This window comes from Beta vulgaris, chromosome 6, assembly GCF_026745355.1.
Source record: "Beta vulgaris subsp. vulgaris cultivar EL10 chromosome 6, EL10.2, whole genome shotgun sequence".
Taxonomy (NCBI): Eukaryota; Viridiplantae; Streptophyta; class Magnoliopsida; order Caryophyllales; family Amaranthaceae; genus Beta; species Beta vulgaris.
The window spans coordinates 58187965-58215791 of NC_079207.1; the positions used below are offsets into that span (position 1 = coordinate 58187965).

A 27827-nucleotide genomic window follows, 5' to 3' on the forward strand; every position below is an offset into this window, starting at 1 on the left:
GACCCAATGCATCTTTCTTTCCATTCCTCGCGCCCCCACCAGAATCTAGCACACATTGAATGAATATTATCCAACACACCATCTGAAATACGAAACAAACCCATCATGTATGTTGGGATAGATTGAATCACAACCTTTATAAGAATCTTTTTTCCTGCTCGAGGTAAAAATCTTTCCTTCCATCCCGTACCTTCTCCCAGACACGCTCTTTCAGAGTAGAGAAAACAACCTTCTTTGATCTGCGAATAACTGTCGGCATGCCTGTTAACTTCTTTTAACACCCAGTAAATTACTGATTAGGCTAATTGATTATTATGACTTGGTGCCCATCCTTATTTCTAAAAACAAAATCAGTCACACATCACGAATTCAGGGTTTAAGGACCTGTTGAATACTGTGAAGTTCTTTGAGGCCTAAGCCTAGCTCACTCTCACTTTTCTAAGCAAAACCCCAAAAAACTTTGCGAAGAATCTGCCTCTTTCCCTCTCTCTCCTGACGAGAGTGATGGAGACGATGAAGCTGAGACTGCGAGTAAACTTCCAAGATCGTGGAATTCTAAGCAAAACCCAGAAAAAAAATGGTCTCAAGCGTTCATGGGTTCTTCTCAAACCACAGTTTCAGACTATTTCCGACGTCGTTTCTTATCTTCTTCACTCTTTCGACCTCCATCACTCCTGCCCTAATGGCATCATCCTCTTTGTATTTTCTCTCTCCTTACTTCATGCATGTCTTTGTTTTCCTTTTGTCTTTTATTTTTTCTATGTTTTTCTGGGTTGACTGCTATTTTTCTCTGCTAATTTTGAGTTGGGTGTTTGATGGAGTGTCTCAAAGTTTAGTTTTTTCCATGCAATTTTATCAATGTGGTTTGATGTCTATGCATTTTTCTTTTTGCTGATTGCAAGTTATTGCTCTTTCTAGCTGAGAGTGGAGAAAGAATTATTTATTCTCAAATTTATGTGCCATAACTCTTGTTGGCCCGTGAAGATTGTTATTATGTATATTTTTACTAATGTGATTTCATCCTATACCCCTAATTTCTAATTTATGTGCCATAACTCTTGTTGGCCCGTGAATATTGTTATTATGTATATTTTTACTAATGTGATTTCATCCTATACCCCTAATTTCTACATTATACATAACTAAAAACTATGAAAATGCGCTATAATAAGAAATGCAATGATATCATTCTGACATTTTCACATTATATATCAATATATACTTTTAGTTTATGTTACTCGGATTCTTTCATTCCAACTCATGTGCCCGTGTCCGACCCTCGACACTCGGACATTGGTATGACACTTGGAGACTTCATTTTGGGCGTAAAATTGACGTGTCGGATACTTGGACACGTACCAATGTCCGACACTCATACCCAAGTCCAAGTAACTAGCTTTTAAAGTTTTAGTAAAATAATGGTTGGAGTTAGGCAAGTCAAATGTGGCCTAGTATTTTGTAGCAAGGTAGTATTAGAAATTAATAGAAGTAAGTGGCTAAGACTTTGGTACATGAGTCAGAAAGAAAAGCCGGGGGGGGGGGGGGAGGAGGTTCGTTAAGGTGAATTTTTAACTTGAGCTTAACTTTTTGATCCCCATTGGAGAATATAATATCCTTGAGTAGCATGTCTCAATGGAAAAGAGAACTCTTAGGTAGCATAACTAGTATTGATGTCATTCCATGTAGCCAGCAATTTGTATAGAAATGAGTTCCGTAATATTACCAGACTTGAATGTGGGGGTGAACTCATTGATGTATCTTTCAGTAAATAAAAGAACTTGAATTTGGAGATCAGATTTGATGTTGCTGCTTGGTAGTTGGAGAGTAAATCATCACTAGAAAAGTTATGGAGATGCGTATGAGTGATGTGGTAACATATGATACCTATCTTACTGTTAACCTTTCTTGCTGAGTGGTTATTATGATTTGTCCTGGGTACTGGTCAAGTTGTTGGATACGGAGGCAGAAGGCTCTAAGGATATGGTGTTTTGCGGCCATTCATAAATTTTCTCTCTTTCCGTCATGTTTTGGGCTATTGTCCTCACAGTTTTAACTAGTAAGTAATTTGTAGTAACAATAAAGTTCCTCTCTGATTATGGAAAAATAGTATAACCAATGAGGAACAAGCGAAAAGAAGAAAAAAAGGCTCTTCAACAATGATTCATCAGATCTAATTTGTTAAGAAAACCATAGGTGCTGAATTTAGGGTGTTGGGGGGGGGGGGGAGAGAGGTGGGGGCTGAAAATGAGAAGGACAAATGTGCATCTTTCTTGAACTAAATGTGCATACTATTTGAATTGAATATGCATATATTGATTTGCAAACTCCAAGTACATCTTCTTGAGAGAACAGATGCATATTTAGTTCCTCTCTGATTATGGAAAAATAGTATAACCAATGAGGAACAAGCGAAAAGAAGGAAAAAAAAGGCTCTGGTGGGGGCTGAAAATGAGAAGGATGAGAAGGACAAATGTGCATCTTTCTTGAACTAAATGTGCATACTATTTGAATTGAATATGCATCTATTGATTTTCGAACTCCAAGTACATCTTCTCTAGAAAACAGATGCGTATTTAGTTCAATAAAAAATGCTCATGACAAAAAATATGTACATTTAGTTCAAAAAATATGCAGAAAGATCCTTCCATTCTCATTTTAAGAATCTTCTTGGTGGCATGAACTTTTGTCACGACTAGGTACCTGCATTTTGTTGTTGACTATTGATCTAATATATCCCCCTTCATTGTCAATTCTTTCCAATTTTTTTTTTTTTTTTTTTTTTTTCCTTTCTCTAAAAACCTTCTGAGTTTATACTACTTTTTTTCAAAATTTGATCTGCTTCCACCCCCCTTATAATGATTTATCTTCATCTCATAAAAAGTTAAATATCAAAAGTAATAGGATCCAAAAATAACTTCACAATCTTGATTAACTTTAATCCTCCTAACCACCTAAAAGGGATGCTGTATGGCTCCTCCACTACATGTGTGATTTTGCAATTATGTTAATTGTGGGAATTGATAGGTTTTAGATTAACTATGGCGTTTGACCCTATTTTGCACTTTTGCTTTTATGAGTATCAATTTGTATGTTGTACCTTAAATAGTGCTCCGAGTAAATCTTGCTTTCTTGTAGATGAATGGCTTTGTTCTTCCACCATTTGAGTCCACTACCATTTTCAAGGATAAAGATCGAATAAGGTCAGTTCCATAAGCTGTTGCCTCATTATCTTTTGGATGTTACCATGAAAATGGAGATTATTGGCACCCCTTTTCTCTCTATTCGATGTATTCATAGCTTCTAAATACATGTAAATGCTTGTTCTGGTATCAGTGTGAAAAGGAATGGGTTGGGCCTGTGTAACTCATTGAAGGCATCTGAAGAGGCGAGACTATTCGTTGAAGATGCAATAGTAGAGAAGCAACCATTACCCTCTGCTGTCCGGCTTTTGGCAAATGAGGAGTTTGACAAAGAGACGGGAGGCTACCAGAGTGAAATCGATGAGGATGAAGATGAGGCAGAGGAGCCTGTGCAAAATGCTCAAGGTGGAGATGTAGTTTCCAAGAAGAGAAAGGCATCCAGCAAAATTGAGAGCTCAAAGTACGTGTCTGGAAATCTTCTATATTCCTTATATTTTACAATATTATCTTTCGAATCTCTGCTATGTGTTAGTCTGTTAGGATTCAGTACTTTTAGGAGTTTGACTCTCCTAGTTGAAGTGTACACCGGAAATTGATTCGATATATTGGTTGTTCATTTGCATTTTTGTCATCTATACTTCTCTAAGAGGATGTGGCATTTTCTCTTATGATGATGGGGGACAATAGGATTTTGCATAAAGATTAACAGTTTGTTGATGTAAAGTAGCTAAAGATATCCCTAAGTAACTATCTGTAGGTAGGATCTTAGAAGCCAGAAGGGATTTATAAACATCTTGTCCTGTAATCATCCACTTCTATGCTAATGATCTGTCTGAAAATGGTGTTAAACTAAAACATCCATTATGAATAATTCATTCTTGACTTGTCAAACAGAAGATCTTCTTTTCATTTAAAAGCCTTATTTTACTTTATACCAATCTTATACTAATTACTAATATAGTAACATGGACCCCTATCTTGTGTTATTTTGGCTCACCAATTCATTGAAGATGAGGTAAACATCTTCTGAATTATTTTTATGGTCAGGCATGTTGCAAAGACCGGTATGGCTAAGCTTGTATTAGAATTGTTCAGACTATCTTGTCAATGAGAACATGATTGCAAGCGGGAATCTATTTTACCCGAAAGAGAAGATGTTTCTATTCGTCAAAAGAAAGAATAGGTGTTTCTCAGCTATAGACAACAGAACGCTGTGATTGCATATGTGATAAAGAATGCCATTCGGTGTTCCCATACTTGTTTTGTGGCTGAAATGAACTTGGTGTTGACGTGCTTCACATATGGTTTGTATTTTGCTCTGTTCTGTTGGATATGCTCTTCCGCTTTTCTGTAACTTTACATGTGCTGTCTTCTTTTTTTTGTTTTTTTTTTATTCCAGTTTTGATGCACTGCTCTTCCCGTTACTTTTAATTGTTGTCTTTCGTTTCTTTTCATATAGATTTTTAAAAGATTTGATCATCACTCATGGACTAGATTCCCTCTGTTGCATTGCAGGAAAAAGAGACAGCGGCAGGTAACACCTGAAAGTGTCCAGAAGAAGGATGCTGATCACCGTGAGCATGTCAAAACACCGCAGAAGAAAAGAAAACTTGCTAATGAGAGTACACACAAAGTCGCAATTAATTGCACCAAAAGTCCAGAGCCAACTTCTAACACCAAGTAGGTTTGGATATTATACCTTGTTAGAAGTAATATGAACTGTCAGCTTTTGTAGAATCTAGTTTTAGAGTGTCAACAATTTTAATGGCATCAATTGCTTGATTATATCAAGAAAACGCACACCAGCTGTTTCATAAGCTGGATACTTCCAGCCAAGGGCTTAAGATATTATCCTCTGAAGTTTGAAAATGTTGAGTCGTTCAAGTAGGGTTCATCAGCTCCCCAACAATATGTAATGAACTAACATAAATTGGACACCAATAATGGCAGAAAATAAGGAAGAAGAAGAGTATTTGCTTGGTAAACTGAAATTGGAGCAATATAAAGGATAAATGCAAGCTTTCGAGAGGCTTGTTCTCTCCCAAAAGAACTCTTAAAAGTTCACTGAAAAACACTCATCAAATTTCAGCATGTCTTTCCCTTTCTCATTACCCCTATATATAGAGTGTTTCCCTTAATAACCTACCTAGCTTATTCCCCAAACTACTAATGAAGATAAACCTAAATTACCCTTCTAATATCAGTTCATTACATTACCAGCCTCCCAAACATTCACCTTGTCCTCAAGGTGGATAGAAATTAGCACTTGATTCTCGGCGTTGGCAGCAATAATGATACGTGTTTCTTATGTTGTGACACAGAGATTAGGATTCCTCATGCATTGAAGCTCCTTTTTGGCGAGGTGTTGACCTTCCACTAATTACCCTTACTATTGGTATCTTCTTCTAGTGCCTTCTTCTGCAAGCCTACGTACATCCCAACCATTCTTCTTCTATCAAGGTCTTCTTCCCCCAAAAATTTCTCGAGTGAAGAAATTCGAACCATCAAGTCTCCAGGTCCACCACACTCTTTGGACCCTCTTCTATACTCCACCATTTCTGGAGTTTTCTGCAGCAAGCAATCTCGTGTGCTCCACCATCTTCCATTACCAGGATTACCACCAGCGAAGCTATTTTTACCCATAAAGTTTCCGGGTCCACCACCTGATCCACTAGACCACCTTTCACGAATCCTTCTGTGTTCATGCCACCATTAATGGTGGTTCCTTCAACAAAACCGACTCGATCACCGCCGATAAAACCTCCAGAAAAGTCACCTTGTCTTTTATCCACCTCCGGGAGTAACGAGTTGCTTCCACCCTTAGACCTGTCCCCGTTGCAACAGCCTGCAACTAAGCGGGAACCCCCACTAAGTCCACCACCAGAACTAGCAAAACCTCCGGTCCCTTCACCGGTTCGTCCATCTCCATTGCCGCTGCACCCAAGTACTTCACCAATGAACAAGCGTGGCCCACCACTGGAACTGCTGCTCACCGATTTTATGTGCACCACCTGCCTTCTTTTCTACAATTGGTGTTGAAGGAGTACCCTTTGTTCGCTGAAACCTTCACCACCAGGATGACCATGAGCTTCACCACCAAATCCACCAAACACCAAATTTTCCGTCGGTCAAGTCGGGTAACTCTTGGCCGGTGTGATAAACTCCAAAATCATTTACACAGGCATTATTCTTCATATTTGACTCTTCCGCTTCGACCATAGGTGGGTTGTCTTCTTCTTCAAGTTTCTCTTGAGAGTTAACGGTGGTGGTTTGAATTTCTTGGGGGAAAAACTACCGAGGGTTCTATCACTTTTACCACCTCTTTCGAAGGTTGTTGTACAACCTGCACTTGCCGCGAAAACCCCGGTGCCGAAGAAAACACCGCACAACCAGTTGAGATACTCATTCCAGTGTCGAATGGGGCGCCGTTAAGCAAAACCATTGTAATGCTTCACCTTCACATCCAACACTGAAAGTACTCTTCCATCTCCCAAATCCATTCATCCGGATTTCTTCAATCAAATAGAGGAAGTTGAAGCTCATATTGGATTGTTTGCAGCTTCCTTACATTTAGAAACCAAGGATTCAAGTTTTGTGTGATTTATGAAAATCCCTCGCTAACCAGATCTCTTATTTGTTGCATCTTTCTTCAACTTTTTTTTTTGTGCCAAATCGAAAATCAGTTTAATCTCCCAGAAAAGTACTGCTGTGATACCATTTGTAATGAACTAACATAAATTGGACACCAATATTGGCAGAAAATAAGGAAGGAGAAGATTATTTGCTTGGTAAACTGAAATTTCAGCAATTTAAAGGACAAATGCAAGCTTTCGAGAGGCTTGTTCTCTCCCAAAAAAAACTCTTAAAAGTTCACTAAAAACACTCATCAAATTTCAGCATGTCTTTCCCTTTCTCATTACCCCTATATATAGAGTATCTCCGTTAATAACCTACCTAGCTTATTCCCCAAGCTACTAATCAAGATAAACCTAAATTACCCTCCTAATATCAGTTCATTACACAATACTTTCATGAGCACCCATCAAGGGAAAACGGAAATTTGTTTTGTGTTCTCTTTACCTTAGAAAAATAAGTTTAAGGTATAATAAGATCAAGTAAGTTTGAACAAGTATTAGTAAGTTCACAAGTTTTAACACCTTATAATATAAGCTCCCATAAGTTCAACAAATATAAGGTGAAGAGAATGCACCCCCGAAGGTTTTCATCTCCATTTTACTTGCGTTAATTTCAAGTTGGGGGCCGTTGCCATACCATAAAATCAGATAGAAAAGTTTAGGTTTTGAATTAGTCCATGTGTGTGGTTGAGTAACTACTAGCACTTTCGTTGATATTCCTATGGATGATTAGGCACGTAAACCTATTTAAATTTGGTTTGCCTTAAAATTTTAAGTGAATTTTGTTGGTTTGATTAGCAGCTTGCGCCATTTTTATATATCGCCTGTATCACTATCTCTCACTTCCACCTTCTCCGTTCCTCTCGTTGACCGTGTGGTGTGTCCTTCCTCACCACCTTCTCTCCTTACTCCCACTGTCATACTGCTACCACCTAGTGCTTTCTATAATTCCATCTTATTATCTTCATCGTCTCGAAGGAGGTTTGAGTAGCTATTATAGGTGATTGCACATGGTCATTTGTAGTAAGTGATGAAGAATATATTAAGAAATATATCTCTGAGGTGTTATCTTGTACAAAAAAATGGCTAAAAGTAAGATAGTCACTCCTAAAGGCTATGATCTATAATTTTATCTACAATTCAAGATAGGTGCTTTTTCTTGAATTCGTCACTTTGCACTAAGTCCAAATGCAATAGCATACCTAGGGAAAATAAAGGGAACAGTAAATTATATATGAGAGGAGGTTCATTGGCAAAGATATATGTTTTTTTGTAACCCATCAAGTTTGGTGTCTATTTACTTAAATGGGCTTTATGTCCACTTAACTTTGAATGTTTCACGAACTAATTTTGACAAACTTATAACTTTGGTTTGATTTCTCAAGAATGAGGGGCGTTGGGGCTTGTTCTCGTCCGAGGATGATCACCAAGAATGGAACTGCGTGTATTATGGTGCTTGTCTTTTTCTTATTGGTTTGGAAATGGATTTGGATGACTAACTATGGAGAAACTTTTTAAGCTATGGAATGATATTTTGTCGTCTTCTATTTTTCTCTTGGTGTAACTCACCCTAAACTCACGTGCTGATTACGTATAATAGAAGGAACAAACGACGTTGGGCTAGGCTGAGCTCGAGAATGAGGAGATGGAAATATCTAGCTACCTTCTAGAAAGGGCAAGTTGGTCTTTTACTTAGAATATTACTGTTGTAGGTAGTGGTGTGATGTAATAAAAAGAGGATCTATACCTCGTGGGGACCATTTAGAAAAGTATTGAGAATTAGGAAAACCTTGTGAGATCACTCATCCTCTGGAATGATGAGCATTCTATGAAGTTAATGACCATTGATTGAATGTAATACTATCTATCCTCTTAGCCTTATTTTCTTGTTATTCACTAAGCTTATATGAGTTCATAGCAAACTTGGTATCAACAATCTCCCATAGCTTTACTAAAAAAAGAAAAAAAAGAGAGAGAAGAAGGCTCCATTAACAGCCATGGTAGGACCTTCAAACAACACCCATAGACTTGACAACCTTGAATAACATTTCGTAACCTCGCACGTGTGATGACCAGGGTGGCTCTACCCCTTCAGCAAGCCCTCACCCAACTCACAACAGCGTCGGAAAAAACTAACACCAACATGAATGATAACCAGATTCGCCTAGAAGAGCGTTTAGACCGCTCCACAGAGACTCAAGAGGCGGGGATTGCGAAGATTCGAGCAGATTTGGCGAAGCTGGAGGTGGAGATCAGAAGAAACCCGGAACCCCATCTGGAGGAGCCTTTTTTGCAAAACACACCGCGACGCGCCGATGACCAAGGAAGCAGCCACCACTATTCGTACCTAGGTGGCGGTGGTTGGCGAGATGGATAGGAGTTTGAGGAGATGGTCGGAAGAGGAGGGGATTTTACCTTCGAGAACGGAGGAAATGGAGAAGGGTGGAGTTACAAGAAACTCGACCTTCTCACCTTCGACGGCCAAAATCCTGACGGCCGGATTCTTGTGGCCGAGCGTTTCTTTAAGTTTCTACCGCCTCAGTGAGGAGGTTGAACCGGATGCGTCAGTGGTGGCCTCAACGGAGATGCTTTATTTTGGTTCCAGTGAGGAAATCGGAGACACCGTATCTGACGGTGGGAGAAGTTAAAGGGAATGCTTTTGCGACAATTCTGATCCACCTTCCCCGGAACCCTCCATGAGCAGTGGAGCATCGGCAATGGGAGGGTGTGGCGGAGTACGGCCGAAAGTTCATTGAGCTTCTGCCCTGAAGGGGTCCATGAGGAGATTGCAAAGGGCCATTTTATTAATGGCCTTAAAGGGAAAATTCGAAAGGAAGGGTTTTGGGCCTAGCTAATGTGGATCGAGTTGTGGGCCTGATCTCTTAAGGTGGATCACAAGTTACGACAAAAATGGGGCCGAAATTGGTAATCTGAAAGTGGGCCTCCGTTTAGTACCCCACCCGCATATCCAAAAACCACTTAAACCACCCAAACACAAAACACTCTTTCAGCCCAACACCCCATCATCACAAAAATGACCTAACCTAACAACACCTTCAAACCGAGGCCAGACCTCAACTCAATCCAACCATTCCTACACCCCTAAATCAACGACCTCATATGTGGGCTGACCCACTAGTGTAGTGAGGAGGCTTAATGAGCAAGAGTTGCAAACCAGAAGAGACAAGGGTTTGTGCTTCAAGTGTGATGAGAAATGGGCCCAGGGCCATAGGTGTAAAAGGAGAGAATTAAGTGCGTTGTTGACTCAAGAGGAGGATTTTAAGGATGAGGACCTTACCTTTGAACCTGACCCACACCCAAGCCCGTAAGAAAACTGAAATATCTCTTAACTTAGTCATGGGGATAAACAACCCAAATATCTCTCTACCATCCTTGTGCAATGGCTCGGAATTCCGGCGACGGCCTCAAAAACCTTTTGGAGTTTCTTTGGGGACGAGGGGAGGCCGTGCAAGGGGAGGGGAAATGTAGACAAGTTTTGCTCAAACTAAAGGGGATTGATGTGGTGGAAGACTTCCTACCACTTTAATTGGGGAACTTTGATCTTATCTTGGGAATCCAATGGCTTGAAAAATTGGCAACCATGACAACAAATTGGAAAACTCATACCTTAAAGTTTCATGTCGGGCGAAACTGTCACCTTAGCGGGTGAACCTACCTTGGGCAGAACGAGGATTTCGTTGAAGGCCATGCTCAAAACCATTCGTAAGGAGAGGGGAGGAGTGTTGGTGGAGTTGAATGTGTTAGAAGGAGAGGCCGAAGTGGCTGAAGCAGAATTGTCCCGGAGCTGCAATCTCTTTTGCAAGCTCACGACCATGTTTTGAACATGCCACCACGTCTGCCACCTAGGCAAAACTACGAGCATGCCATTACCCTTAAACACGGTGTAAATTCGGTGAGTGTAAGGCCCTATTGGTACCCCCGATTCCAAAAGATGAGATTGAAAGGCTCATCAAAGACATGTTGGTCGGAATAATTCAACCCTCTAGTAGTGCTTACTAGAGCCCGGTTCTGTTGGTAAAGCAGAAAGACAGTTCTTGGCGGTTTTGCGTTGATTACCGGGAATTGAACAAGGTTACGATACCGGATAAATTCCCCATTCCGGTGATTGAGGAGCTACTTGATGAGCTCCATGGCTCAACCATGTTTTCGAAGCTTGATCTGAGGTTATCACCAAATTCGAATGAGAAGGGAGGACATTCCTAAAACAACTTTTAGGACTCATGAGGGGAACTATGAGTTCCTCGTTATGCCCCTTCCAAGCGTTGATGAACAATGTTTTCCGACCCTACTCGAGGAGGTTTGTACTTGGAGATCTCTTTCAACCAAGAATTCCACTAATGCTGTCCCGAAGGGATAACATATTTTGCGTTTTGAACGCTGAGGAACCTCATGAAAAGAATTTGAGGACTTTTTACAGACACGGATAAGCCTTTATTATACAATATGTGCGCGTTGGTACGCACAAGATGCTCAATATTTTCAATCAAAGTGGCACAACTAACAGATGATTCCACGTTTTTTTGATGATATCTTATATATAGTAAAACTCCTGTATTGGTGGCCTCACATCACTTATTTTCTAATTGAAAGAAATGTGAATTCTCGAAAACTAAAGTAGGACATGTAATTGGGGGAAATGGTGTGGCAGTGGACCAATTCAAGGTGAAGTCCATTATGGATTGACCCACCCCTACCAACTTAGCGGGAATTAAGGGGATTCCATGGTACGGTACTACCGCAAATTTGTTAAGGGGTATGCGGAGATAGCCCAACCACTTACCCCACAACTCAAGAAGGATAATTTCTGTTGGTCACTTGCTGCCACTGAAGCTTTTACCCCCTCAAAGGGGCCTTGGCTGCTGCCGAGTACTAGCTATGCCGGATTTTTCTCAGCCATTCATTTTGGAGTTCGATGCCTCGGGATTTGGGGTGGGTGCAGTATTGCTACAAGGGGGCCATCCTATTGCATACTACAGTAAGTTGTTGGGACCTGAAGCTCATGGTCGTTCCATCTATGAAAAGGAACTCATGGCGGTGGTTCTAGCTGTTCAAAAATGGAAACATTTTCTCTTCAGTCGGCATTTTGTCATTCATTCCGATCAATTGAGCCTACGTTATCTCATGGCTCAAAGGGAAGTGGGTACGGATTATCAAAGATGGATTTGAGTAAGTTAATGGCTTACGATTTTGAAACCAAGTACAAAAACGGGCCCATCAAAGGCAATTCTCTAGTTCTCTTGAATGTGGGGCGCTTATTTCCACGCACACTCCCCAATGGGCGGATTTGCAACAACAAATTGCAGCAGACTCCTCTATCCAACAGCTTAAGAGCAAAATTGAGGAGGGCCAGCAAGGTCCGTAAGGTTTCACAGTAGCTCATGGGCTGTTACGCTACAAGGGGCGAATTGACATTCCCAACAAATCTGCCTTGGTCCAGCAACTTCTTCACGAATATCGTGACTCACCTACTGGTGGGCTCTTGAGGGAATTTAAGACTTACCAATGCGTAGCTAGCGAATGGTATTGGTAGGGGATGCACAAGGCCATTACAAAATATGTGCAATCTTGTCAAGTATGCCAAAAACAAAAGTCTACCTCGAAACCGGCGGGTCTACTCCAACCACTCCCCATCCCTAGCCAAGTGGTGGGAGATTTTGTGGAAGGGCTTCCTAGATCTGCCGGGGTTGATACGGTGCTTTTGGTGGTGGATAGGCTCACGAAGTACATCCACTTTTTGGCTCTTAAACACCCGTTCACAACTGCCGATGTGGCCGCTCTTTTTGTCCGAGACGATGGATTCCCTTCAACAATTGTCTCTGATCGAGGGATCGAGTGTTTCTTAGTGTGTTTTGGCATGAACTCTTCAAGCTCCAAGGCACCGAACTCCACCGGAGCACGACTTATCATCCCCAGTCCGATGGCTAAACGGAAGTGGTCAACAAATGGATGGAGGGCTACTTACGTTGCTTTATTAATGGGCAACCCAAGTTCTTGGTCTTCGTGGCTTCCATGGGCGGAGTATTGCTACAATACGTCCACTCACTCTCTACCCTTTGCTCTCCTTTCAAGGCTTTGTACAGGCAGGACCCTCCCTTGTTGCGTTTTGAGAAAGGCAGCACGGCTGTGTCCACCTTGGAAGACCAATTGCTGGAAGGGGATGCCATACTCGATGATCTCAAGTTCAATCTTTTGAAGGCACAAAACAATATGAAGTTGTATGAAGATGGTATGCGTAGGGATGTTCACTACAATGTGGGGGAAATGGTTTACTTGAAATTACACCTGTACGGGGAGAAATCTCTAGCCCAAGAGGCCCTTTGAAAAGCTCGCTGCACGCTTTTATGTCCCATTCAAGATATTGGAAAAGGTTGGTACAGTAGCCTACAAACTGGAACTTCCTCCCACGGCCAAAATACACCCGATTTCCAAATTTCACAACTCAAAAAGGCCCTGGGTGATCATCCAGCTTCAGCTCACATTCCATCTCATCTGTCTTCTGAACTGGCCTTGAATTCCACTCCTATTGCTGTTTTGGGGATCTGTTATGTGCCTATGGGACCTGGATCACAAACTGAAGTGTTGGTCCAATGGGAGAACTTACCTGACCCAGAAGCCACCTGGGATGAATACTCAGCCTTACACACGAGATCTCCATCTTTTCACCTTGAGGACAAGGTGACAAGGTGAAAGTTTGGGTGGGGGGTAATGCTGTAACTCACCCTAAACCTCCTGTGCTGATTACGTATAGAAGGAACAAGGCTAAAAGAAATGACATTGGGTTAGAGAATATTCCCAGCAGTGCTGAGCTGGAGAATGAGCAGATGGGTACTGGAAATATCTAGCTACCTTCTAGAAAGGGTACACTGGTCTTTTACTTAAAATATTACTGTTGTAGGTAGTGGTGTGTGATGTAATAAAAAGGGGATCTGTACGAGGGGGCCGGTGGGGAATCATTCAGAGCAGTATTGAGAAATAGGAAAACCTTGGGAGAGCACGCATCCTCTTGAATGATGAGCATTGTATGAAGTTGATGACCATTGATTGAATACAATACTATCTATCCTCTTAACCTTTTTTTCTTGTTATTCACTAAGTTTGATCTGAGTTCATAGCATCTCTCCTCTGTAAATTGAGGAAGGAGAGCTCTATTTATAAAAGCTTTCCAGGGTTTAGCAAATAGCGCAGTATTTAAATGGGCTTTATGTCCACTACTTGTATAAATTGCCCAGTTTATCAGTGGACCTTGACCCATTATATTATAAATAACCATTCAGAATATACCAGATTTGAGAGTAGCCCACAATAGTTAACTTATTTACCATTTTTATAAAGGTTAACATTGCACTTGAGGGGACCAAAATTAAAATTTTATGCCTACCGACGTCTTAATGGGTGAAATTAGACCTCTTTGATCTCTATGTCTTGACCAAACTATTAAAACTTCCTAACTTCATTATAATATGCTTTGCTTCGGGGAAGCTTCTTCATTAATTTCTTCCAGAAGTAGTTTTAAAAGGATATTGTTGGAACTCGAAACATATTTTGACACAGAACATCTTAGGATTAGTGAATTATATGCTATATGAAATTGGAGCTTTGCAACAAACTTGCACTGCTATGTCTTGATAAATATTTTGTCACTCCAGTAGGGCTTGCCATCAGCTGAGCTTTTTGGTTTTAGTTGGTTTTGGAGTAAGAAGAGTATGGAGGAATGAAGATCTTTCATTGTATATTCCCTGCATTCTCACATTGCAAAACTATGCCAAACTGGCCTTAAAGATAGTGAACCATCTTTTGTCCACTCCCTGAAATTTTTTCCCTTTGGGGGGTGGGGGAATTGCTTGAGGCTGTAAGGAACTATGATATATTTTTATTCCATGAGTTCTAGGAGCTAACTTTGCTCTTTATCTTGCTATTGTACATCTGGAATTGCTTCTGTTGCTGTAGCAACTGTGTCGTTTGCCGAACTAACTACTTCCTGGACATCTTAATTTTGTTGGCAGTGAACTTGAGGACAAAAAGGAAAAGACTGTACATGCATCTGGCGCGCCTAATGGAGAAAGAAAGGTAGTCGACAACAGAGTGATTAATCTTCTTCTGGCTTGCTCCTTATTTTGTGGCAAATGACACATAAAGATGTTCCATTTTTTCTAGAAATAAGTTCTAATTTCTGTGGGAAACTAAATCTCCTTGCTTAGTAAGATCTACTTGTCTACTAGGTTTCTTTCGCAGATTAGGTCCTAATATGCAATATGGCTATGTGGACAATTGTTTGATCGCACAAGTAATAAAGTTTGTGCTACATATTCTCACATATTGGCAAACTGCAAACCTAGAATGTCTGGCATCGGGTTTGGAGCAGGATTGACTTGTTTGTGCAGTTTCCATTCAGTTTAAGCCTTCTTGTGAGCTGTTTACTTATGGTGTGCTCTAATCCTCGCTGTTTTCTGATCTACAAATATTAGTCTTTTGTATCATATAAGACCCAGCGACGTTGTCCATGCATGTAAATTTCTTATGAGCATTGTCTGCTTCCTTTTCCCAGTCTCTTATAGAATTGAGGCAAATTTATATTCAATGGGTGTATGCCGTGTATCTAATGATGGAGATATTTGAGTGCGGATCAACTGATAATCTTATGCTTCCCTATGGTATGTTTATCACTATTCAGTTCCCTAAGTTTTCGATCCATTATCACTACTGGTCTCATGACAGCTACTTGAGGGTGTGCATCCCAGATGGTATCCTGTCTGTTTTTTTTGTTATTGTGGTTTTTCTTATCACGAAGATCAGTTTTTCTAATGGATGTTCCAGTACAGGTTTTAGTTATTTATTTGTACATTCCTGGTAATTATTTTAGTTCTTTTCCACCCCTTTCTTTCCTAGGTATGCAGAAGTACTCGGCGTAAGAGGATTCAGAGGAAATGGCAAAAAGTACACAGTGCCAAAACTAATGTGGCTGAGGTACGTAACCAATTGGTGCTGATACATGTGTGAATTCTGCTGCTGGTAGTGGAAAGCCTAATGCTAACTTCTGAAACGTAAGTTCTTTCACTTGGTTAACTACATAATTTTGAAAAGATTTTCTTTACTTTCTCTTGTGTAAGCAGGGTGAGAAACAAGTGCCTGTGCAAGATCTAAATAAAGATTCAGGATCTGGAAAAGATGTGGTTAAAAACATCGAACTGCTTGTTTTGGAAGATGGTGATGCAGATGATGATCTAGTCCCTGTAGAGATTCGGCCTGGACACATACGCTTCACTCCGTCTGGCAAATGTACTGCTGCTGATATCTTTGCTTTTCAGAAATTTCTTTCAATACATAAATAAATTGCTCCTTATAAAACAAATAAAGGAATACATTTTTTGTGCTATAAGGTACAGGTTCTTAAATTTAGTTCCTTTCTATGAATAGGATCACCAAAATAAGATAAATGCCACATGGCAATGTGCCAAGTTTATGATCCAACATATACTACATGAAACTTGGCAGCTCTGCTCGAAGGTTTTTGAATATAAAAGCATTTTCTGTCAGAACTTGGGATTCAATTAAAGCAATAATATGAGAGCCTTAGAGGACGGAGGTTGCTACATGAACCAAGATGTCATCTGCCTGAGTTTACGTGAATTCTTCTCCCATTTACTTTTTTCCACTTCGATATGATCTCGCTGACCTAATTTCATGTCTTTTTCCGTCCTGGTCATCCATGGCCTTTCCCAAATTCTTGGAAATATCTCTATTATCAACTTTCAATTTTTTGAACTGGTCCCTGATGATCGCTGGATACATCTAAACCAATGCAGTTGGTTAGTCTCTTCAATGTGGATTCTATCTTTTCTCGTATTAACATGCATCCACGTCAACATATGCATCTCACCCATATTCATCTTCCAAGCTTGGTATTTTGTGACAGTGTAGCCCAATGGGCTTAAGGGTTGTTGTCAAGGTAAAGGGGCTGTATTAGAGAAGACCTGATGGACATGTCCTGGGGTCAATACAAGGCAAAAATTGTAGGCGAACATGGTTGCCCAATGGGCTTAAGCGTTGGGTCAAGGTCAAAGGGCTTATATTGTAGAAGACCTTCAATGGACATGGCCTTACTGAGTCAATCCAAGGCCAAATAAATATTTTGACATGGTACCCAATGGGCTTAAGGGTCGGGTCAAAGGTTAAAGGGCCTGTATTTGAGAAGACCTTTAATGGACATATCCTTTATGGACAAAGTCAATACAAAGCTATTATTATAGGCCAATAATATTGTAGAAGAGAAGAGATCTACAAAGGATTAGTTTTCAAGTATGGCACATTACTCCGATCTATGTGTCCCCTCAACAAAAACAGTTTTTCGGTAAATGACCCGGCCCACTATTGACCCACACTGACCAAGACCGACCTACCCAATAACCAGGTCTATTGACGGCCCACATTCTCATCCGTATAGCAAAGTTGGCGGAATAATAGCGCTATGAAAATTTCCCTTCAACTCTAAAGGCACGGTACTCCAGATTTCCCAGGAATAATGACATTGAAAAAAAAAAAGATGATTAATGCATTCAGTGGCTTATCACACATGGGGCAACTATCAGTAACAACAACTTTCCAAACTAGCAGCTTGTCCCTTCTCCAAATGGACAGCCAAGTCATTTAAAAGGCTCTGGGAGAAGCTTTATACCACATACAACTCTTCTCCAAGGAACATTCTGAATTTGAACCCTCTTTTGCTTGTATAATTTCTGCATGGAGAAATCACCATCCTTTGTCACATTTTTGCACTCTCCAGCATCAACAATCAGTTGAGAGCATAGACATGTTCACAGGCAAGGTTATAGAGTTTAATGGCCTATCATTAACATAGAAACTTTTTACTCAACTACACCATAACCTATCCTTATGAGTGAGAGCCCACAAAAGTTTCGCAACAGCAGCTCTATTCCAGATCAACATATCCTTCAAGTTCCGACCTCCAGCTGCCCTAGTTAAACATAGAGTGTGCTAAGCAGCAAGAGACTTTTTTGAAGGGTTAATATTTCTTGTAGGTATTCTGCAAAAAGCAAGATTGACTTGCACTAGAAGAATCTTAAAGCTTTTTTATCTGTTGGAGTGAAGACTGAAGAGTACAGTAATCTAAGGAGACACTTCTGAAGTGATTTTAAATGTAATGGAAGTATGTATGAGTGACAATATCTCTTAAAATCAAGCATCTCTTCAAGAATCTATGAATACCAACTCTGTCCAATTGGGGGAGTTTTTGAAAGAAGAATGTCTTTTAGCTGTCCTGTATCCTAAATGCATTTAAAATTTGTTCTCGAGACTGTTACCCTCACTACTCACTTAATGGTCTGAACTTGCTTATGCAATATGGATTCTTTAGAAACCTCTACAATTATAAGGCCTACTCTGTGTACCCTTGACCTTTACTCCATATAGGCAGGAGCTTTGTGAGAGGTTTTAACTTTTTAGGTAATGGCCTGGTGTGGGAGGTTGCTGGCTGAAGTTTGTATTATGGTCATGTATGCCTTTTCTACAGTTGATGGTGATAGTTTCTGGCTCACAGTAATATCTTCTGGTTGCAGCCAAGGATATTGAAGACAATCAAGAAGCAAATGGTTGGGATGTTCAGACAACCCAAAAAAGTTCTTTTGAAGATCACACCACACAGAAGCATGTTTGGGATGTTGACAAACATACACCAGCCAAGGTATGGTATTTTATATCTGCTTGGTTTACCATTCTCTTTCCGTTACATGTATATTATTTCCAGATCATTTGTATCATTGTATGGCTTTGAACGTGATATTTATTTTCTGACAAGTTGTCTGACTTGCTCTCTCTCTCTCTCTCTTAACATGAGAGAAGACTGAAATAGGATTTGGTTTTTGAAGTTTTCATATCATCTGTTGCGGAAAAGGGGTTACTACTTTTTACACAATGGAAGCACATAAAACACAAAGGAGAACAAACATAACAGAATAAGATTACCCATGGTCACTAACATAGTGAACCCCTTCCTTAACGACGTTAAAAGAACCAAGGTCGACAACTACAGAAGTACTTCACTATCATTAACAAAGGAGAATAAACACAACAGAATAAGATTACCCATGATTGGGGAAGTACAACTCTTCCAATCTGATCCATCCATTTGATTCCTAATACCATTACAGCCTGTTTGCCTAGTGGTACGAAATGATTGTAATGGCAAAGAGATGTTTGGAATGAATTAGCATTACCAAGGATATTGATATGAATTTTTTCTTTCAAATAAACACTAAAAAAGTGTATTATCATTACCACCATTTATGACCAGTCACCGAAGGGGCTGTTATGGTACTACTACTTTCCAAAACCAACTTGTATATATAATCAGTATCTTTCCTCAACACAAACACTATCATATAATCTCTTAATATATTTCGAAAACTGAAATTCTAGAATAAGTAGGAAATATTTCACCAAGGAAAATATCTCATAGCTGTTGTCCTGTTGATAAATCCTGCTAGCTTTAGATTTGTTGCTCAACTCATGTGGAACTGGTCTCTCTGCTGTCCACATTGCTTAACTTTTATTGCAAAACAATTATGTGACCCGGTCAATCGCTTCTATGCTTACTTTGTGGACTTGTTGTCACAACATTGTCCAGTCCATAAATGGAGGCATTATGATTATTTTTGACTTTGAAGGGCTTGGCATACTAATACTTCAAATAAACATTAAGCCTTCTTATTTCTCCAAGGTTTTTTTTCTTTGTTCAGATTTATTCATTGACCTATCAGGTGGGTTTATGTGTTTAATGATTAACCAAAATCTTATTTTGCATGAGAGAAATAAAGGTGACGTGATGAATTCTACTTGAGTATTGTCAAAAGTTTTGTCTGCTAGCGTTAGTGTCATATCTTAATACCAAAATTTTCTCTGTCCAATGTGACAATGGCTTGCCAAATTGACAACAACTTTCATTATCTGTTGAAACTTGAGCCAACATACGTAGGGCTTGTTATATTTGTCTTACATCATATGTTATGGGAAGATAAGATTATTTCAATATGTTCAAATATGTTCAGTTAAGGTTAGTGAAATGACTACCAATTTCAATTCATAACTAAATTTTTTATGGTGCATAGGCAAAACAGTGAGTTTTGCTTGTCTTGGTGGTCACAACTGAGTTATGATTTATACTTACCTGGTTCAAACACCACCTCGCCTGCAAAGGTCTGGCAATTGTAGTGCTGTTGAATACCTAAGCAATAAGGTGGTAGTGCTGCAAGGTTTTAGCACTTATTGTTTCTTTTATTTTCGATGTAATTATTATATTTTATTGCTGTGAGGATGGCACCATAATCCAGCCCTGTACCTGCGTGGCGTAGGTTTAGGGCCAATAAGGCTGAAAGGGAGTGTGCAACTTAGATGCAAGGAACAGGGACCATGTATTTCACGACCGAGAAACTAAGGGGAAAGCCATCCTAGAATTTGATTTCAGGATGGTCTTAAGGTGGCATCAGATTCTGAGCTGCTGATGTGCTACTTGCAGGTTCTTGCCAGCCAGCCATCTGTTACATGCCATTAAGAAACATTTGAAGGGCTTGCCTCTTTGACAGCATACTCTCTAGTCTCTAGAATTATAACTTGATATTCCAAACAACAATTACAACCTAGTGGATGGACTATATTGGTTTGGGGGGGGGGGGGGGCAATGCCTCTCCAAATGGAGGCTTTAGGCAAAAGGCTGAATGGTATGATTAATGAGCATACTGATGTCCTGGCTATCGCTCATTGGTCCAACATTTGAAAAATTTAAAGGTGATTAATTTCCACTGAATTGGTTGGGTACATGAGAAAATCAAACAAGCAATACAATTTTATGTATTGAGTGTCATTGGTTACTTTTACAGATGCAGATATCTTATGGAACTGACCATAATGTGAGATGTCCTGAATGGAGAAAGCAGGCTACAGATGCTCGCTACTGGTCGGGTCGGGTCGGGCCATGCTGTATAAAGGTCGGGTATTGTTAGCGGGTCGGGTCTGGTCTGGTCAAGGGCTAGACTGACGCGGCTCGGCCCTGACCCTATTTTTAAAGAAAAGAAAAGAAATGCCAAATAGTAAGTTAATCAGAAGGTGAGAGGACTTGATGTGAGAGCAACTGAGCATCTAGAACATTATAGCAATGACAGTATGGTACTACTGACAGTAATATATTATGGGAAAACTAAATTTGAAAAAAAAAATCGCCAGAAATATTCTTGAAACTTCGCCAACTGATTTGGTTAAATAGATTCAGGTTTTGTAGGTAGCCTACTTTTTTTCTCTCTCTTGATTTCATTTTTTGAGAAAACGCTTCATATTCATCTTCTTATGCTTTTAATTTTACCCATTTTCTCTCTCCTCTCCGTTTATTTAGTGAGAACGAAAATTTCGCAAGAATCTGAAATTAAGTAATTTCGCAAGTAATATGAACATAATAGCAATGGTGGTATGCTATGGAAGACCTAAAACAGTAAAACCCAGTGCAAAGAGAGAGAACAAGAATTGGTTCTCAGAACAAAACACAAGTGACCCTTTTTTGACCCGACCCGACCTGCTAATCCATTATTAGGGTCAGACCCTTTACGACCCGATCCTATTTTGATTGGGTCGGGTCATGACCCTATAATATAGGGTCGGGTCAAGGGCTTTTTTGGGGGACCCAACCCATTGAACAGGTCTTATACTGGCTGATTCCAATCAATGTTAGCCTTGCACTTGCTTCATTTATTATATCTACTGAGTTTGACCAATGAGACTGACTCGCTGCTCCAAAGGCCTGTTTGTTTCTTTTCCTATCTTATTTGAGGTAACATTCAGGTGCATGATTTTCATGTTGCTAGGCTCTTGTCAGATCTTAACCGTTGATGTTGGATCATCACTTTATAGCCTCTCTTTATATCAGAAATAGAGCATAGTGATGATTCCTATCATTCTAGTAGTATTAACTTTGTGGTGTTTGACTTTCTTTATGTGAATGATACGATCTCTATGGGATAGAGGAACATTTTAGAATATCATAATATTATCCTGACAAAAGGTGGAGTTCTGTTGTTGAATTTCTAGTGCGTCAAACTGTGTGTTTGATGTGATAGTTGCTGGATAATGTCTGATATTTACTTGTAAAGCAATATGATTGTTAGTCTCTGCAAAATCCAGTTAATCTGTTCCTTGAAAATTGCAAAGATAACAATTCCTGCGTGTAACAGTCTGCCTTATGTTCAGCCAAAGGTGGTTGCAGACTTGCAGGTAATAGTGGGTGAACCAATATACATGAATTTTTTTTTTTTTTTGTCATATCTTCTCTTTTACAAAATCAGTGGCCTCAATTATGATGTATTGACCCTGTCCACTAAAAGCCCTCTCCAATGGCAACCTTTTAACTTGACCCAAAACTTGTGCGCGTTGGGCTACCCTGACGTGTAATCATGAATGTAGCCATAGTTTACAAACCAACAAGTTGCAGGATCTTGTATTTTAACAAGCTACAAAGGCTATTGAACTTGTAGTTCTCTTTAAGTTTGTCTAGTTTTATCATACTATACCATATTCGTTGCAAACTTTTATTGTTATGATTATGATAATCGTTGAGGTACTTTGGGTCTGGTTGGAGCAAATTTGTAAGAATTTCTCAGTTTCTACAGTGTAAAAAAATTTGTTGCAGTGATCCTATAATATTTATCATGCTTCCCACAATTGCTTTTGGTCTTAAAATTTTAATGTTTTAGTGAGGTGTAAAAACCGACCAACTGTTCATTCTGTCTTTACTTCATTCGCTATTGCTTGCCTCTTCTCCTGGACAAGATGATATTTTACAACATTGAGACATAACTTCAGGAAACATTTTGCTGGAATGGAATCACAAATAAAAGGAAAGGTCAGCAATGGGGCAAGGAGAATCAGCCAACCTCCTGGAAGGAATCAAGAGATTATAGCAGCCATTCTAGTTCAAGAGCTGCCAGAAACCAGCCAAGCTCTTCCTGGAAGGGTCAAAGAGATTATAACACCCACTCTTCTGGTGCATGGGATTCCAGAAAACAGCGGCCAAATAACACTTATGTGGATTTCGAGAAGCTCATACCTTTAATTGACTTGCCGAAGGTTCGTATCTTTTATGTATTTGTCTTTTGCAATGTCTTGTTTCCTTGGTTGTAAGTATGTGTAAAACAAAGGCCCCGAGTTTGTAGCTTTAACCAGGCAAACAATACTTCCTCCACTCAAAATCATCTATAATTATCGTCTGCTTTTCATGCCACAATTTTGGCCACTGCTTTTTCTTGAATAAAAAATATCCTTATTCACAATATTTATACCCATCATATATATATATGCAATAAGTTCATAATATTGTTTTTCTTTTTTGCTTTACTAATATATTATGAGAAGTAATGGTCAAAGTTTGACCTCGAAAATGAAAGTAACCTAATGTTGGCTCCTCCATCAATTTGACTTGTCTTCTTCGAACTCTGAAGCTGCAATAATGATGATAGGAATTGTTGGAGGAGCAAATTTTTGAATGGAGCGAGTATCTACTATACTACATTAGTTATTTTTACTGCCTCAGTTCCATTTATGCGTACAGGAAAAATGTTTTAAGTTTTAGAGCTATTACAGAATTGACCTGTTGGCCTGTTCTGTGAGTATTCAGAAGATGTAGAACATGAGTAGTGGTTGAATACTCAGATATTCATGTTATGAATGCTGATGCCAAATATGGGATTAAACCATAAACACTTGTTCTGTCGTCTGATATTTGAGCTGTATTGATTTCACATGGCAGGTAGGCGACATAATTGCATATCGTTTATTGGAGCTGTCATCATCTTGGTGCCCGCAGCTGTCTTCTTTCCGAGTAGGAATCAAATTCTTTTGCTATCTCCTTGTTGATATTCCTAACATTTATCTAAGTGCAATCAATTTCTGAACTCTCTTTCTCTAGGTTGGAAAGATTTCATGTGTTCATCAAGATTCGAATAAAATTATGTTGGTTCCAGAACCAGAATACCCACTTAATCTGGAAAGGAAGGCAGGCGATGATCATGATGATGATTCTGGAGAACCTCCGCAACCTTCTGTGTATAATGAAGATGGATCCCTAGAGGTAATAATTTTGTACGAAATAAGTTCATATTCTGCTAACTTTCAGGAGCAATCTTTTCCTGGCTGGGATTCTAAATACATAACTATTGAAGCTGTGTGACTCATCTGTCCCCTTCACTGCAGTTGGCATACTTGTTTGTTTGCACTTTGTTGTGAGGTTCGCATTACTTGAGACCATGATTGAGCACTTAAAATGGTTTAACACTTACATAAAAGATGTTTATGATTTATGAATCTCCCTCCATCGTGTCTTAATGTACACAGTGAACTGTGGCCTCCAGACTCATACTGATCTTTGACTAGTGTATTTTATAAATCTATACTAGTATAAGTTACTAGAAGGTACTTTTATGGAAGTTAATAATCTATACAATCCAACCATATTAAACTGCACTCCAATTTGTAGGGCCTGTTCAATGTCGGATATCGGATCCGATCCGATCCGAAAATTCGGATATCTGAAAATTTCGGATCGGAGGAATTGCGATCCGAACCCAATCCGAAATTTTCGGATTGGATCACCGGGTTTTCGGATCGGAACACCGGATTTTCAGATCGGACCGTTGACATTTTTAAAAAGTTCCGATCCATATCCGATCTGAAAACCCGAAATTTATTTCGGATATCTGATCCGAAATATCCGAAATCTTAAAATTGGATCGGATATCCGAAATTTCGGATTGGATTGGCGGATTTTCGGATCGGCGGATTTTCGGATCAGATAATTTGAACAGTCGTTAGGATTTTGACTGATATTGATAAAGTTTTAGTATGTTCTGGTCTGATATGTTTGAGATATCTATGGTGCAAGTTTCTGGTAGCTTCCCACCTATGAAGTATGTGCCTGGTTTTTCATAATGACATTGTTAGATATAAACAATATTCCAAGGGGTAATTAAGCCATTGAACTTTTAGACTATGTATACTCTCTTAATATGCTGCACCCAATTGGTTATTGAAAAAGACTGTTGAACTTAGTCTACCCTTACATGTGCTATTTACCAGGTGTCTAATCTTCTCGTTTTTCTAATACTAAAGCTACACTTTACCAAAGAATCCCTGCAAATTAGCCACACTTCAGACAGAACATTGGGAAATAATTAACTATCCTGCACTTAGTTTTTGGTATGTGCATGGGTGAACTTAATATATATAGTATATACTACTTGGCAATTTCTCTAGCCTAATGGGTTCCTTCAATGTTTTATGTTTCCTTGTTTTAGTTGTTATCATTGTGATAAAATTTCCAATCATTAGCCTGTTATGGTTTTAAGGATTTCACAAGTATAGCCATCACCATTTATTAATTTTCATTATTTGTGAGAGTGTAGTGGAGGAAGTTGAATTCTGCTACACCTTGTTTATTTTCCTTGGTCCATAATTGAATAAGTTGGTGCCACAACAATTGATACAATGTTTTGCTACTGCTGGATTTTTTATTCTTGGCCTTGAGACCATTTCAGCCTCCTCCTTGGTATCTCATACCAGCCACACTGTGGAGTATTGTGAATGTAAATTCAGATGATTTTTGCTTTGCTGTCAGATGTTATCTTCCTTATTAGTGATGTAATCACTTTGTATATTTTGCAGATAGATTTCCCTTCTCTTGTTGATGTACGTATTTTGAAGCGCGTTGACTCGAGTCAATCAGAAGCCACTGGAGCCCCAGCATCCGATGGTACCTCTGTCCCTCCGAATATGTCTAAGAAGAACAACATAACAGAAGATGGAAGTAAGAATGTTGTACCAGATACTGGTAATCAAAAACTGCGTACACCTGGTGCTCCTGGTATGCTCGAAACTATAAGTTAATTTTGTTTTATGTTTCTTTTGTGAATTATTAGGGTCTTGAAATACATTTATTAAACAACTATTGTAATTGATGTCATATAACCGTCTGACAGCGAATGGGAAGAAAGACGTGTGGGAAGAGATAAGCGAGGCCTTGTCTGCAAAGAAAGCACAGCTTACACAAGAGGATAGTTGGAACAAGAAAGAAACTTCGGCTAAGCGCTCATGGTCTCGCAGAACCTTGAAAAGCAGTGCGCTCGGTCCTACTATGGCTTTGTTACGAGCACAAAATGGTGTATGAATCATGAAGGTACGACCATAAAGTTTTGATACGCAGCCTCGATCACGAGCCTTGAACCTATGGTCACTTGCTACATATTATTGTGGTTCTTTTCCTTGGGTGTGTTATTATGTATAGGCTCTTTGCACAGGTCTAATATGTCTTCTCTGTGCATTTAGCTTTGTGAACCCTTAATCTGTATGTGGCTACATGGTAAACTTTTCGAGGTTGTGATGTTCACCGTAATGTATCTGAAATCGAATTTGCACCAATGATATGTACACATGCAGTTATAAATAGAGTAACAGACATTTTATCCATTATCTACGCTCCATAATTTTTTTGTTGTTTCTTATTTTTGCTTGTGGTTCTTGAATCACATGAATTGGTTTTGGTAGAGAAAAAGTGTGAAGAACAAAAAATATATTCTAAAAGGAAAAGTGATGATGAAACGAAAAAGTACCTTGAAATTTTATCGGGTATGGGTTGAGTTGGGTGTTTGGTTATGTGCATTTTGTGCCATATTCGTGAGTCAGTTTAGCTTCAAATTCATTTTTAGGGTTCCAACTTCCAAGTACATCATTTTGGGGGGTTAAGGGGGTCAAGGTATAATCTAACTAGGTGAAATTGAATTTTTAAATCACATAGTGTCTACATAATCCCACCATTCCATAGAGGAACTTTGAATCAAAAAGTAAATATTGTCAAAGGGAAATGAATATCCTCTTTGTTTCAAGATAAATGCAATAATTTTACTACTTGCTTGTGCACTATTTGAACAATAATATCATTAGTTAGTAAAACAAAAAAATAAAATTTAATATGTATAAATTATATTTTTTGTAAAAAGTCTAAAACATGTTATATATGATTTATATGTCAGTAACATGTGAATAGAGCAAAAAATGAATTTGTTGCATTTGTTTTGTGACAAAAGGAGTGAGTAGTAAAACTATAGTACCTATGAATTTAAATTGTAATAATATCAAGTTTAAGCACTTCCAAAAATAAATATCTTTATATGAGCTTAACTCTAAATATGTTTTGATACATTAATATTTTGCTTGGTAAGGAGAAAATTACCATGGTAGAAGAGGGTATGTTAGAATACCCATATATTGACAAATGCTTATTTATATGAGGAATGAGAATGAATTTTACGCATTATAACTCTTATGAATAACTGATGTAACTCTAATGAAAAAGTTACGTAACTCTAAAACAAAAATATTATAAAGAAAATATTATCTCCTATAGTGACCTATCTCGCCACATATAGTGACCTATCTCGTCACATCCCCAACACTCCACTTTTGCCTTACCAACTCTTCCAATGCTCTTTCCCCTGGACTTTTCCCGCTTAGATCTCCCATGTTGCTCCTCCCTCTACCCTCAGCGTTGTATGCTCCACTGGATGATTCCCCATAATCCTTACGTCGATTACTTTCACTCAACACCAAATCCCTAACATCATCCAACTTTAGTGATTCCTTCCTTGCGGATATACTAATAGCAGCAACTACAATCTCTCACTCTTTTAGTAAAGATGACAACAAAATCAAAACTTTTACCTCATATTCAAAGGTAATTTTCACAGAGGTCAAATGATTAATAATTTTACTATATTCATTAATAAATTCAGCAGCATATTCACCATCAATCATCTCATGCAAGTTCAAATAAATGATACATCAGATATACCTTACTCACATCAGAAGGCTTCTCGTACATGTCTGGAAGAGTCTTGATCAACCCCGTCGTTGTTTTCACGTCCTTGACATTAAAAGCAACATCTTTGCCAGTGTCAATCGAACCATACCTAGTGCTTTCCAATCCAAC

At 39.1% G+C, this 27827-nt stretch overlaps 1 protein-coding gene across 1 annotated transcript; it reads left to right on the forward strand.

The window, feature by feature from the left end:
• The first annotated feature begins 352 nt into the window (after positions 1-352).
• Positions 353-26308, forward strand: LOC104897160 (coilin). Its single transcript, XM_010683986.4, has 13 exons — positions 353-699; positions 3136-3200; positions 3334-3600; positions 4656-4820; positions 14800-14863; positions 15683-15760; positions 15907-16072; positions 18370-18494; positions 22655-22918; positions 23598-23669; positions 23757-23918; positions 25508-25706; positions 25822-26308. Exons 1-13 carry the CDS (start codon positions 505-507, stop codon positions 26007-26009), a joined length of 2010 nt encoding a protein of 669 aa, XP_010682288.2. The 5' UTR covers positions 353-504; the 3' UTR covers positions 26010-26308.
• The last annotated feature ends 1519 nt before the right edge of the window (positions 26309-27827 follow it).